Source organism: Amphiura filiformis, chromosome 12 (genome assembly GCF_039555335.1).
Source record: "Amphiura filiformis chromosome 12, Afil_fr2py, whole genome shotgun sequence".
NCBI classification, from domain to species: domain Eukaryota; kingdom Metazoa; phylum Echinodermata; class Ophiuroidea; order Amphilepidida; family Amphiuridae; genus Amphiura; species Amphiura filiformis.
Genome location: NC_092639.1, coordinates 8,968,733 through 8,982,925, shown reverse-complemented (window position 1 = coordinate 8,982,925; position 14,193 = coordinate 8,968,733). Strand labels below are relative to the sequence as shown.

At 38.9% G+C, this 14,193-nt stretch overlaps 1 protein-coding gene across 1 annotated transcript in view; it reads left to right on the top strand.

The window, feature by feature from the left end:
- The first annotated feature begins 4,872 nt into the window (after positions 1–4,872).
- LOC140165748 (diphosphoinositol polyphosphate phosphohydrolase 2-like) overlaps positions 4,873–14,193 on the top strand; it is a 16,771-nt gene continuing 7,450 nt past the window's right edge. Inside the window, 1 exon segment of the mRNA XM_072189067.1 lies at positions 4,873–5,198. Within this exon segment, the coding sequence (XP_072045168.1) occupies positions 5,100–5,198 (99 nt within the window). The 5' untranslated portion in view covers positions 4,873–5,099.

Genomic DNA, 14,193 nt, shown 5'->3' with positions numbered 1-14,193 from the left:
AGGAGGCACATCCCCCTCAGACACCACCATGCGTTGCGCAAGCGCGACGGGCAGCGCTGTTGCGCCGCATAGCAATTTTTCAAAATTATAATGGCCCCCTATCAAAATAACTTGGCGCCGCCCCTGCATTAGCGTAGCGATGCATGTCGGGAGAAATCTCATGTGGTCGGGGCAAAGTGGAACGGGGCAAAGTGGACATGGTGGACAATAGGCCAAGTGGATGGGGCAAAACGGTGGATGGAACGCCAAACACTGCACCCCGGTAACTATACAATTAGGCCAAAATCCGGCCATACTGATGGACCAGGAGGTGGCCCTAAGAGCTCCTAAGTGCGGGTGTTGCAGTGATGACACACCTGAAGGGGGTGCATTTCTGTAAAGCCTATACTCCACGTTACACTTCACCCCGGCCCAAAACCTGGGGCAAAGCGGAACGACTTTTTCAAACTGTGTTTTTGATCAACTTTATTAATCATGTTAATGTCATTGTTAGTTGCAGTCCTAAGGTAAGATAATAAACCTAAAGTTTCGTAATCCTGCAGTTTGAGCTCTCTGTATGGTCTCCCCTACCTTCTTGGCATTTCGAGATATGAAAAGGACCCAAAATATATATATATATTGACCGGGTCTTATGGGAGTGTCACTCCCGGAGGGGAAAAAATATTTAATAGCCTACTTCTGTACCATGTTTACTCCTTTCTTTTTTCATTTGATACCACTCAGGTCATACCTTCTTGGCATTTTGAGATATGAAAGGACCCAAAATATGTATATTGACCCGGGTCTTATGAGGAGTGTTACCCCCGGTGAAGGAATTATTTTTATTATTGGGATGTGCCCTGAGTAATTTAATTTAATTATTTAACTTTGGTTACAAGCTGAAAGGAGTGAAAGTATTTCATGAGATGGGAAAGCCCCTTGTACTTGCAAGAGTTGGTGTGGAAAGTCATTTTGGAGTTCCCCCATATATATTGTAAACAAAGTCAGATCTATGTTTGGAACTTGGAAATCCCCAGATCATTATTGCACCATCAGGAAAAGCCCCAGGAAGTGATGTAATGTGAAAGGTTTTAAATGTGTAGGCCTATAATTAATCTTGGGAAATCCCAAGATTGCTGCAATCGGTTATGAAAATGTGATTGAAGTAATGGTTTATTAATAGATGATGGGTTTTGCATGAGTACTGGTATAAAAGCTGGAGGCTTTCGTTTTGGACTTGACAGAATGTCATGGGAGATAATTTGTGAAACTCCACATGTGTGTGATGGTCTTCGTGCTTCAAAAAAGAAGTACATTTTAACCAGTTTACGTAGCCAATAATTGAGCTAATTTTAATACAGCAACGAAGGAGATTGCGAGCACACAAATGTGCGCTTCCTCATCAAAGGATTAAAGTTCTTCTGTCGAATTGCTGGAGTTTGCTGGGTTTGTGAAGGCCACACATCTGTGTTAAAGAAACCTGTTCCCTGGAAAAAGAGTGATTGGTGAAAGAAACACCATTTTTGGAGAAACCAGCGTAAGGAGATAAATACTTGGAGAAAGCAGCGCAAGGAGATGATCATCGCAGGACAAGTAAATAAGGATTATTACATCATCAGTCGTCCAGAAAATTGCAAGAACTCTCGGATCACCAACAAGAAGACCGCTGGTTAAGTACTGATAGAATAAAATTAACTGAGACGGTGTGATTCTATTGTATTATATGCAATATTGTTGTTATATGAACCAATCATACTTTGCTTTCAATTAAAGACCTAGATTTTGTTAGCTTAATCAAACAGTGTATTTGCGTTGTGCATTCATGTGAGTTGTGATTTTGGCCTTGAGTCCAGTACGACTCGTAACAATTATATTCTTTATTGTGTTCTGTTTCATTTGACACCATGGGTCATACCTTCTTGGCGTTTTGAGATGAAAAGGACCCACGGTGAATTGACCCGGGTTTTATGATAAGTGTCACCCCCGGGTGAAATATTTTTTATTATAGGCCCCCTATTCTTTACTTTTTTCTCTTTCATGTGACACCACTACTTGCTTGGTATTTCGAGATATGTCCAAAAGGTTGCTGAGTATTAGAAAGAAAGTAACTGAGGCTAGGCCTCGGCTGAGACCATATCATGGTCCAGTAAAAATGTGTGTAAAAACAATACGAAGTCTAGCCTAGCCAGAGAATGCCAGAAGTGTCCAGCGGTATGCCCCCGGGTAGAAGGGGCGGCAAAAAATAAGGGGCGGCGGAAGATAACGGGCGGCAAAAAGAATAATTAAAAAAAAGGCGGTACAGAAGGGGCTACAAGCATAATTAGGCCTATTAATTTAAAAAGGGCGAACAGTTTTGGGAAAATAATTTAGTTGACAAAAGGGCTACAGCTCGAGACGGTGGTGGTAATGAGGGGGGTAACACCTAGAATTTTTAATGAAAACAAATGGTGAAAAATTGTTTTGCTCCATACCCCCCCCAACTTGTTAGATTTTGGAGAGCCATCCTAGCTGGAAAAAAAAATGGGTCAACGTTTTCGGGCAGTTGCTGCAGGGGGCAGCAAAATGAACATTTTCTTTACCCCATCCCCCCCCCCCCCCACCCCCCGGGTACTATGAGGCGCGGAAATGGTAGGCCTACGCCACTGGATGAGGTTGTGGATCACGAAATGCCGAGGAGAATGAATAGGCATGTACACGAGAAACTGCACCTGAGGTGGGTGACCTGATTGACAGCCTCATCCCCAACTTTACCCTATCAAAATGCAGCTTTTGGTATCGGGTGAAAGCTCATATTTTTCTCATTAACTTAAAAAAATATTATTGAAATTAGACGTTCCAAAAAACTGTCGAATTAGTCTCAAATGTGGTATACCATATTTTTGACCAATTCAGCAGTTTTGTGATGATAGGCCTATCTTCGGAACCGACTTGGAACTCCTAATTTCAGTATGTTAATGAGAAAAATATGATCATTCATTCATCTATTTATTTCATGATCATGATGATTATCATTAATAAAAACACCGTAGACTAGGCCTACATTACGCTGTATTAGCCTAAATGTCAGTAATTCCATGAAGAATTAGTTGCATTTACAATGAACATTTAGGCCTAGGCCTACATGATCTTTTTGCATGAATGCTTGAAAGGGACAACAGTTTATGTTATAGGCCTACATAAGTTTTAAAGAATTTGATTTTCCAAATATTTCAGGTCACCTTCCTTTAACGTAGTAGAAAATAAGGCCAAAAAGGTTTGTCTCAAAGCTTTTTTTCAGAAAGATTCGCCAAAAATCAGATTTTTTTTCCCTCAAAACATTATAAAAATACCAAGTCGGGAATAATAATAATATTAAAAAAATCGCATTTCGCATTTGTTTTCAAACCACTAGTGAGCTTTGAGACAACCCTTTTTTGCCTAATCTAGGCCTACAGGTTTTTTTTATCATTGTTTGTTATAAAATTGACTATTTCCCGTCATGCCCCTCCCCAGATGTATAGCAAATATGGTTCAAGTTGTTTCGTGAGATATTAAGGAACGTTCATAAATAAATATACCTTGGGGGCTGGACAATTTCAGGGGGGTCAAAATCTGCATTTTGTAAATAGGCCTAAGTTTAATCCACAACACGGGGGGGTTCTAAAATAACATAGCCTACAGATAGAGGGGGTCAAAAAGTTTTGACATAGGCCTAAGGCCTAGGCCTCACCGAAATCAAAATTTTCCAGGGCCCCACCACCACCAAAGTATTTATGAACGTTCCCTAAATTCCCAGTAAATCATGATTTATTGGCTTCGTTGAATCATGGAAGAAAGAGATAAGAAGGAACCACAACGAACGCATTCACTTTGTCCACTCCCTTTACCGACATTTAATTGACATTGTTATTCATGAGGATTTACTTTGATCAATACCCCGCGTTAAATAGGTGATTGGTATTGTACTCCATGTATTTGCATGTCTTCTGGAGCGTGTCTGAAGGATGATTTGAACTAATGACCTTCCGTGCAAGCACTCTATAGGATTTTTTCTGGTGACGTGATCATCGGTCATTGATGGCCTACATCTTTTTCTTCCATTTTGCCCAATTTTCCCGAACTTTGATGACTTTTTTCTCAGAGTTGGCAGTCTTTGGCACTGAAACGAGTTAGCTAGTTACGATTATACACATATAAACTATTAAATTAAACAGGTTTCATGTACCGGACTCAACCGGAACATTGTACATTATTTAAGAACATTTTGCATCTATTTGTCATAGAAAAAGTCACCAAAATCTTACCTTATTTGCTAAAGATGAAACTCGGAAAAAAAACGGCCGATTTTGATGACCTTTTCGATTTTTTTAAAGGACATTTTCTACACAACACGATCAAGAAAACAGTTTGACTGTAGATCCCAAAACAAAGCTACTATACATGTTCAGAGCATCAGTGAAATTCCATAATCTTACTTCTGGGTAGCGTTTGTTTGTTCTTGGATGGGTTTGTTATAGTTTTTTCCCAGTAATGATTTCGCCAAGCATCGATCGCGGTAAATGGATCATACATGAAAGTAAGTACCATTGATAGCTTTTCTTTTCATGCGTCAATAGATAAGCGGATTAAAACTTGGCCGATCGAAGTCGTTGTGGTTCCTTCTCATCTCTTTCTTCCATGGTTGATTAAGCCGCGTCGTACTTGTAAATTGGTTAAATTTACTTTTGTTATTTGTAGGCCTAGAACCAGTTTGTTGAATCAATCCTGATCTTCTCTACAGTTGAATAGTCCGGGATTATATTGTGAATACATAAAATGTAAACAAAACCAGAGCTGGAAAAGGTCTAACCGCGGGAAAACTGGGGATTAATATTTACAGCGTACTGCCCTGGCCAATCAACTAATGGCATTCCCGGTATCCTGTCAATCAATCATTTACGTCACCTAATTACGCATGCGCATTGATATTTGTAGTAAAAAAATAACATTGCCAGCATGGACGATTTGATCCAGTGAGTGTCGCCAAAATAACTGCTACGAAAATACATTTTTGCGTCGTATTTTATACATCCAGTTTGTCATCTATAACTGAATACACTCATGGCCTTCTATGTGATGAAATAGAGCCATAATTTGGTGTCATGATGAAGCAGAAAATTAATTCAACGCGAACATATGATGCCGAAGGTTTCAGAAAGCGTGCAGCATGTTTGTGTTTCAAGAATGAATTAAAGAATGAGGTAAGCTTAGCCTTAGCTTTGCTTTTGCTTTGTATCATAGGCGTAGATCCGGAGGGTGGGGGTGGGGGGGGATATTTTTCCAGGGGGGATGGTCCATACAATCATCCCCCCAATCTATATACTTCAATGGATATGTCATACCTGTGGTCTACCGAACCACTCATCAGGTCACTTATTTTCTGATAGCTCAACATCATTTGAACTTTCAAATAGCTTTCAGAGTCTAGCTTCTGTAAATGAGAACGAGCAGCTTGGATCGCCCAAAGCTTCCTCATCCCCACTTAAACCTAAATCAAAGCCAAAAAATAACAAAACAACAAACAGTTCCTTGAGATTCCTTGTCATAAACTGTCAAAGTGCATATGCAAAAAAGGAATCCCTTGCCGTATGCATTTATACCCACCAGCCACATGTAGTGATTGGAACAGAGTCATGGCTCGACGATAGCATTTCCAGCAGTGAAATCTTTCCTAGCAATTTTACCGCCTTTTCGAAGGACAGAGACCCTGGTAAAAGACATGGAGGAGTGTTTGTTGCACTGCGTGAACGACCTGGTCGGTACTGAACAGATTGAACTTGACACAGAATGCGAAATCATCTGGATCAAACTGGAACTTACTGGGTGCAAGTCGCTCCTGATAGGTTCTTTCTACCGTCCCCAGATCGCACGGATAGGAATGATAAGAGTTACCTGGAATGTCTAAGAGAATCACTAGCCAAGATAGATGTGAAAAAAGGAACAACCATCTGCCTGGGAGGAGATTTTAACTTGGGCGACATCCTCTGGGACTCTCATACCACCAAGCAAAAATGCAGCAAACCGGGATTGTCACGTCAACTTCTTGACATTGCTGATGAATTCTGCCTACAACAACTTGTGACAGAACCTACGAGAGGGGATAACATCCTCGATCTATTTTTCACATCAAATCAGACATTAGTTGATCAATCCATGGTGGTCCCGGCATCAGTGATCACGACGGTATACCGTTGATAGACTTCTCCACTAAACCAAAGATCAACAAAAAGAAACCTAGGAAAGTTTACAAGTGGAATAAAATGGATAGTGAAGGAATGAAAGCAGACATGAAGATGATGTGTGGTAACTTCACTTCACCAAGTTACTCATCCAAGACTGCGAATGAATTGTGGACAGAATTTAAATGTGACATTACAAAAGCAATGGATGACAATATTCCAACTAGAATGAGCACAGGCAAACAACATACGCCATGGATAAATCACTCAGTCAAGCGCAGACTTAGACAGAAACAAAGAGCCTTCAACCGGGCTAAATCAACTGGTAGAAAAGAGGACTGGCAAAAATTCAGAGAGTTGAGGAAAATAGGGCAGAGAGAAACAAGGATATCCTATTGGAACTACGTGAGATCAACATGCTTATCTTCTTCTAAGGAGTTTTGGAGCTTTATCAAGAGGATGAAGAAAGATTCAACTGGGATACCGGCCCTAAAGAGTGAAGGGCTACTCTACGCTGACAGTAGTAAAAAGGCTGAAATATTAAACAACCAATTTCAGTCGGTGTTCACCAACGAAGCCACTTAACACTCCAATGAAACAAGACTTCCCATCTATGCCACCAATTGACATTAATGTGGATGGAGTCCAAAAGCTTTTGAAAGAGCTAAATGAGCACAAGGCTTCAGGACCCGATGGAATTCCTTCTAAAATATTGAAGCTCACTGCCGAGGAGATTGCACCTGCACTCTGCTTGAGTTTCTCCAAATCACTTGAATCGGGTGAATTACCGGACGACTGGCGAACCGCCAACATCTCCCCGTTTACAAAAAAGGGTGACAGGTCTGTTGCGAGTAATTACTGTCCAGTATCTCTCACGTCAATATGCTGTAAAACTCTTGAACATATCGTGTGCACAGTAATATCATGACACACTTGGAACGATATAACATCTTAACGGACAAGCAGCACGGTTTTCGATAACACCACTCCCTGTAAACGCAATTGATCCAGACAGTTGACGATCTTGCAGAATCCTTAGATAAGCGATCTCAAGTCGACCTAGTGATTATGGACTTTTCTAAGGCATTCGACTGTGTACCCCACCAGCGCCTTTTGTATAAGATCAATCAATGATTATGGCATCACAGGCAATACCTTTAACTGGATCTCTAATTTTCTGACAAAGCGGAATCAGAGAGTTGTTGTTGATGGAGATACATCCTCTTGGGTACCGGTTAAGTCAGGAGTGCCCCAGGGCACTGTCTTAGGTCCGCTGTTATTTCTCTTGTATCTGAACGATTTGCCGAACAACATCAAATCCAACGTGAGACTGTTCGCGGATGATTGTGTGATGTACAACACCATAAAGAATCAATCGGATGCACAACAACTGCAAGACGATTTGAACACATTGTCCATGTGGCAGGATCTGTGGCAAATGAGCTTCAATGCCGACAAGTGTTTTGTTCTTAGGCTCACACATGCAAAAACTCCCAAACAACATCAATACACATTAGGAAACAAAATCTTACAAAACACATCATCTCACTCATATCTTGGTGTCGAAATAACATCTGATCTCAAGTGGGGGAATCACATCCAATCTAAAGTGGCTAAGGCCAATAGGGCCCTGGGATTTATTAGGCGTAATTTATATTCATGTCCAAAGGACCTGAAAGCTACTGCTTACCAGACTTTAGTACGACCCCACTTAGAATATTCATCTACCATCTGGGACCCACACACCCAAGATTTGAAAGACCAGCTAGAAAAGATCCAAAGAAGAGCGGTAAGATTTGTCTGCAATGATTTCCGCCCGCACAAGCAGCGTTACAGCAATGTTGAATGCCCTTCAATGGGATCCCCTGGAAACCAGACGGAACGCAGCCCGACTGTCCATGTTCCATAAAATCCATCACGGTCAGACTGCCATACCGGCAGGAAAATTCTTACAACCGGTCACACGCCTCTCCAGACACAATCACAGCGAATCCTACAAGCTGAAGACATCCAACAAGGACTGTCACAAGTTTTCATTCTTTCCGCAAACAATAAAAGACTGGAACAACCTACCACAAAGCATAGTAACCATCCACGATAATAAGCAATTCAAATCAGCAACCACAGCACACATCTAAGCAAGCAGCAAAAGGACTAAAAAATACCCCAGCGCACATCACATTTCTTCTCGCCTGGCTCTTTAAGAGCGTTGGGAATATTTAACCAGATCCAGATCCAGAATTTTTACAACCCCATCCGCGATATCCCCCCAGTCAAGGTCCCCAATGTCAAAAAGAAATCTACGCCACTGCTTTTTGTATTTATATTTGTACAGAACAACAACTATAATCAATTAAGTAATTCTTGGCCAAACTGGAACATTCGCGTTGCGTCCATGTAGTGTACTAAGCGTGTACGCAGTGTAAGGCGCGTGTATACTTTCTTCTGTACCGCGCTATATTCAGATATTTGCGTGTGTTTATCGCGGAGCCAATAGCGTTCACAGTGTTCCAGTTTGGCCAAGAATTTACTTAATTTGATTATAGTTCCTTTTTTTAATATTTATCTGACTATACACATACTGTCACCGAAAAATAGGGTAGACATCCATAGAGTCAGTAACGAAAATGTCATCACTATATTAGTAGACTGCAGATACTCAAAACAAATTTATACAAAGTACAAATTTATGAAGTCAGACAGAGCGTACATGTATGTTATACTTATAGTATACAATGTAGAACTTTGCAAAAGCTAAACATACGAATATTCCTTACATCCACGCCACGGGTATTAGTACTGCGTATTTGCTGTGTGGGACCAGACTAGACATACACCTCTGGGGAAAATTGGGTTATTGACATGACATTTATAGTGCAGAAAAAAATACACATTTTGGTGGTTGTTTGACCTTCATACCACCTTCCCTTCTGGAGATATCGTATATTATAATTTTGGGGTGGGAATTTCCGGAAATCTGAACTTAAAACGAATATAAAATACCGTAGTTATGTTTTAATTTTTGATGTATAAATAGTAGCTTTGATTTTTATGTTCTTTAGTCTTTACATATTAAAACCAAAAGGAACTGTTTTTGGGTTACTACATGTATGACATGTTTGAAAAATCATTTTATTAACAAAAGTATTGAAAAAATGGCATTTTGCCGAAATTAATTTAAAATTATTATTTAAAACAAAAAAGTAAATGAGATATTTAAATTTTTCTTTTTGATTTTCAAAGTTTCAAAATTAAAAAAAGGGATTTTGCAACAAAGCTCTTCAAATACAATGGATGCATGCATATTGAAAAAAATTCATGTGGCAGTAGGCCTACTACATGGTACTGAAGTTGTAGGGACTTTTATTACCGGTACCTTTAATATTTAAGCATATTTTTCGCCATTTAATGTAGGGTTGCAGTTGGCATGAGAATTGTTAGTCGCAAATAAATTTGCTCACTGACAAGTTCAACATGCTGCCAGCCGTGTAGGGAGTGTTTTACTAGGGATAGGAATGGTTTTACACACCTAAATTTGTAAACACCCTGTTTTTTAATTTACACACCCAAACCATCAAATCTAGACCTTGCTCACCACCAATGAGCTTCACAAATTGAGGCTCAACAAAAGATCATTGCATTCATAATTTAGTCCAGGCATTCTCATTAATCTCAAGTTCTCAAATAGCTGTGAAATGCCACATTTAAAAAAGTGCCCAGGGCATAATATAACCGTATCGCATCTCATTTTGCTACACAACTCTAATATTGCTATGCAATCACTCACACATTGACTATGTCATTCCTACATAATTATTGCTATACAAATAAAACTTTGTTACAATATTGCTACCGGTATGCAAAATTCTGACATTAAATTACCGTATGCCTTGAAAGTGCCACTAACCAAATAGAGCGTAGCAATTTTTTAGCGAAAACTTTAGGCAATGTTCTTATAATATTAGCATATTAAAGGAGGATTTCGTGATCCTAGCATCCTCTTTTTATGACATTTGTCATCAGTAGATATCAGTGTTGTAGGTCTCGAGACCAGGTCTCGGTCTCGAGACCATCTCGAGACCTTTTTTGTAGTGTCTCGGTCTCGGATGTCAAGGTCTCGGTCTCGGACTTCAAAAGTCTCGGTCTCGAACGTTTTTTTGTTCGAGACCTGTCGAGACCTGAAGAAAAAGATATGATTTTCTGTTTTTGTTCATTATTTATTCCTTACCCTAAATTTCAATGAATGTTGAAGAAATTGTTAAGAATAAAGATACAGAAATCATTTTATAAGGTTATAAAAAGTTATAAATGAATCATAAGTGAGCTTGTTCGGATGTGAGCTTCCAATTTCAGTTCATGATTAAACATAGGTGGGCAGGTGGTGGAAGTGAGGATCCCACTTAACTTTTGCAAGGGGAACATTCTCCACAAAAGCAAAATAGATCTGAACAAATAGTTGCCCTGTGCAGTGTGCATCTTCTTTTCAGCACGAAAAACAAGTGTGTTTTTGGCCCAAATATGGTAAAATTGCTCAATGTTCCAGCCCTTCACACACTAGCCTAATTTTGCCTCCACTATCGCCAACATTTTTGAAATTTTCCCAAAATTTGGAGAAAAAATTGCAAAAATTAAGACAAAAGTGTTAACTGCAGGTCCAAATTTCTTGAACAGTTGGTACAATGATGGGTTCCCTTTTAAATGCTCAGCGGCACACCCCTACCCAAACCAAACTTGAGTATCCCAGGGGATTAAACCAAGGTCTCGGTCTCGGTCTTGGTCTCGGAACTTAGAGGTCTCGGTCTCGGAAGGGGTGGTCTTGGTCTCGGAAGGTTTGGTCTCGGTCTTGGTCTCGATCTCGGACGGGCAGGTCTTGGTCTTGGTCTCGGTCTCGGACATAGAGGTCTTGACTACAACACTGGTAGATATCCACGAAAAAAGCTTATTTCCAAAATTTCAGTTGATTCCGATTTTGCGTTTGCAAGTTACATGTATGCATGATTATGTGTACTGCACTGCTCCATAGATAATGTGTTGTAATTTCGTTCTGGTGCACCAGAACGAAATTCAAATTTAGCGATATTTTTGCTAAACTAATTAATCTGCAAGAAATATTTGGTACATAAACATTATGTAGCCAGAGGTATCCAGTGGTGTAAAAATCTCAACTTTTTTGGGAAAAGTGGGGGATGAGGCTGTGTAAAAAATTGCTATACAAGCTGAAATTTGTGTAGCAGGTTGTCCAAAATGGGGAGCATTTTGCTCCACGACACCAGTCAAATCAAACCCTGAGCATCTCATGGATGGAATACAGGGTCCCGTCTTAGGGGCACTGTCTCTTCAAAAGCTCATGGGTAAAGTGATTTTGGCCATTGAAAATGGAACATGTACATGTATAGGAATTAGGAAGGATATCCTGGCATACTTTTGTTCATGTTTTCAACTATTTCAATAGACATAATACAGTAAGCCAAAGAATTAAATTAAGTACCAGTTATGTTCACCCCGTATGTAAGACAGAAATGTCATAATTGGAAAAGCTGCATCTTTTAGCTGGAATTTAAGACCTCATTTGTTGAAATTGTTCTAGAATTAATAAAAACATGATGATCCAAAAACCCAAGGAAGATGCCAATGTAAAAGTTGCAGTTTGCTTCGCATGCAAGGCATTAGCCAGAGCGGTGTCCAGGAGTCATTTGGACGCCCTGTTTTCAATTTGGACACCCTAAAATTCTGATTTTTATAATAGAGTGAAAAAGTGGACACCCTGATTTTGTAGAATAAGGTATTTTTGACCATTTTGGACACCCTAAAGACAACCTTCTGGCTAATGCCTTGTTCGCATGCCCTGTTGAATTGTACACAAAGTGCCCGCAAGAAAAGAGAACTAGCGCCGTGCTTCCATTGATTAGCATGTTAAAACTAGTGTTGTGCTCTCATTGATTTGATACAAAAGTCTTTTGATTTCATTTCTTCATTAGATTAATAGATCACCGTTTCTTTAATTCTCAACCAATTTCAACAAATAAGGTCTGAGATCAGAGCTAAACAGTTTTTATTTCTTTTTTTTTCAAATCAAAGAGCGCCGCTTGAAGAAAGTGTTAGCAATGTGTTTATGATATTAACCAGGGACAATAATTATTGATTTGCATGGAAGAAAATAGCAAATTGTGTGGGAAAAAATAGCATATTGCGTAGAAATGCACACAAAAAAAACCTTTTAACAGAGATTGCACAGAACTTTTATATAAAACACACATCACAGAAAGAAAAAAAACATGTTAAAATATGAAATCATAGGCCTACACTGTGCCATGTAGGGTATATTAGGCATTTTTAGCATTGTGATATCTAAATCACACAATTTGTGGCTATTTTTGACCCTTTTAGGCATTTGGGCTGCCATTTTGAACGCACCTCTACATGTACATGTACATGTATGTGGAGTTTCCTACCATTTGACCATTTCATACCTTTGACATGCTTCAAAGTACAAAAAAAGACCTCTTTCAAATCATATTCCCCGTGATTTGGTCACGGAACCACTATTTTCACCCATCCCACAGAATCAGAGAAGTACCCGAATACGCGGAAGTAAGCAACACTGGTACGAGACAAATTAGCAAATGATTATGTGTATTCAAATTTCAATTGTGTACTAAAATACCATGTGAAAGACTAAACCTTCAGTGTGAAAGACTACTTAAAGGTGTAATAGTACAGTAAAATTTAAGTATTTTATATTAAATCTGGAGATCTCCGGTTTTATTCGGAGTTCACCGATCGAAAGTGATACATGTCTCGTGCATGTGTATGTATCATTGAATTGGTGACGATAAATTGCGTGCATTTGTCTTACGCCTTATATGTCCCAGCTACTTGAAGCTCTGCTCAATACGATCGGCGAAGCTAATACACACATTGCATTCGCTGGAGCGAATAACAATTTATTTTCTTTACCTCATTTGTCTGACTCAAATTAAAAAGCTTCTAAAAGAGGACAAAGTGATCACTGATCAGTGAAAACTAACATTTAAATAGGAATTTATTCTTAATGCAATTACATGTTGCTTTATAAATCCCCAACTAAAGCAAGTACAACACCGGGACCAGTGCAATATGAAATTTTAATAATAATAAAGTGAATCTGTTTTTGTAGACGTCTAACTGAATACTTACTAATGCATTTCCATTACATGTACATGTAGCCTGAACATTGCTGCAACCTGGATTGCTTTTTCAATAATGTCTGTATACACCAGTACATGTAGCATACATATTTTGATGCGACCCAGAGATGGGACTATATTAATTTTTAATACCCCGATATCATGATGAGAGGATGTGTACAAAGCCCTGGTACAAGATTATCAGCTTGTCACCCTCCTTAATAAAACATACATGTACTGATGTAGTGTTCATTATAAAATTATAACATACATGTACATACAGGCTCTTACTTAGGCAGGATTTGAATGTTTGGGTGTGTAAATTCAAAAAACTGGGTGTGTAAATTTAAGGGCTGGGGTATGAGCGTTTGGACAGTATTTATTGTGGGACATTAGAGCACATCAGACATATCAATTGCATTCTGAATACGAAGAATGTCATTCTGATATCAAATAATTTTGATTTTTGAAATTGCAATTTAATACACATTTTATGGCAAATCATTAAAATTGATATTTTGATATTTAACAGTACTTGAAGTAAACTTTATAAATCTGATGATTTATACTTAAAGTGTATGTAGGTGGGATGAAAAGCCGACGATCAATTGAAAATTTTGACCTTTCGTATTGAAGATATGGATATTTTTTTCCCCAAAACACCAAAAAAGTTAGGTCTTTTGGGGAAAAATCCATATCTTCAATATGAAAGGTCAAAATTTTCAATTGACCGTCGGCTTTTCCTCCCTGCTACATACACTTTAAGAATATGTCATTAGATTTATATAATTTACCGAGGACTGTTATATATCAAAAATTTGAAAAATATCAAATTTTTATAATTTGTCATA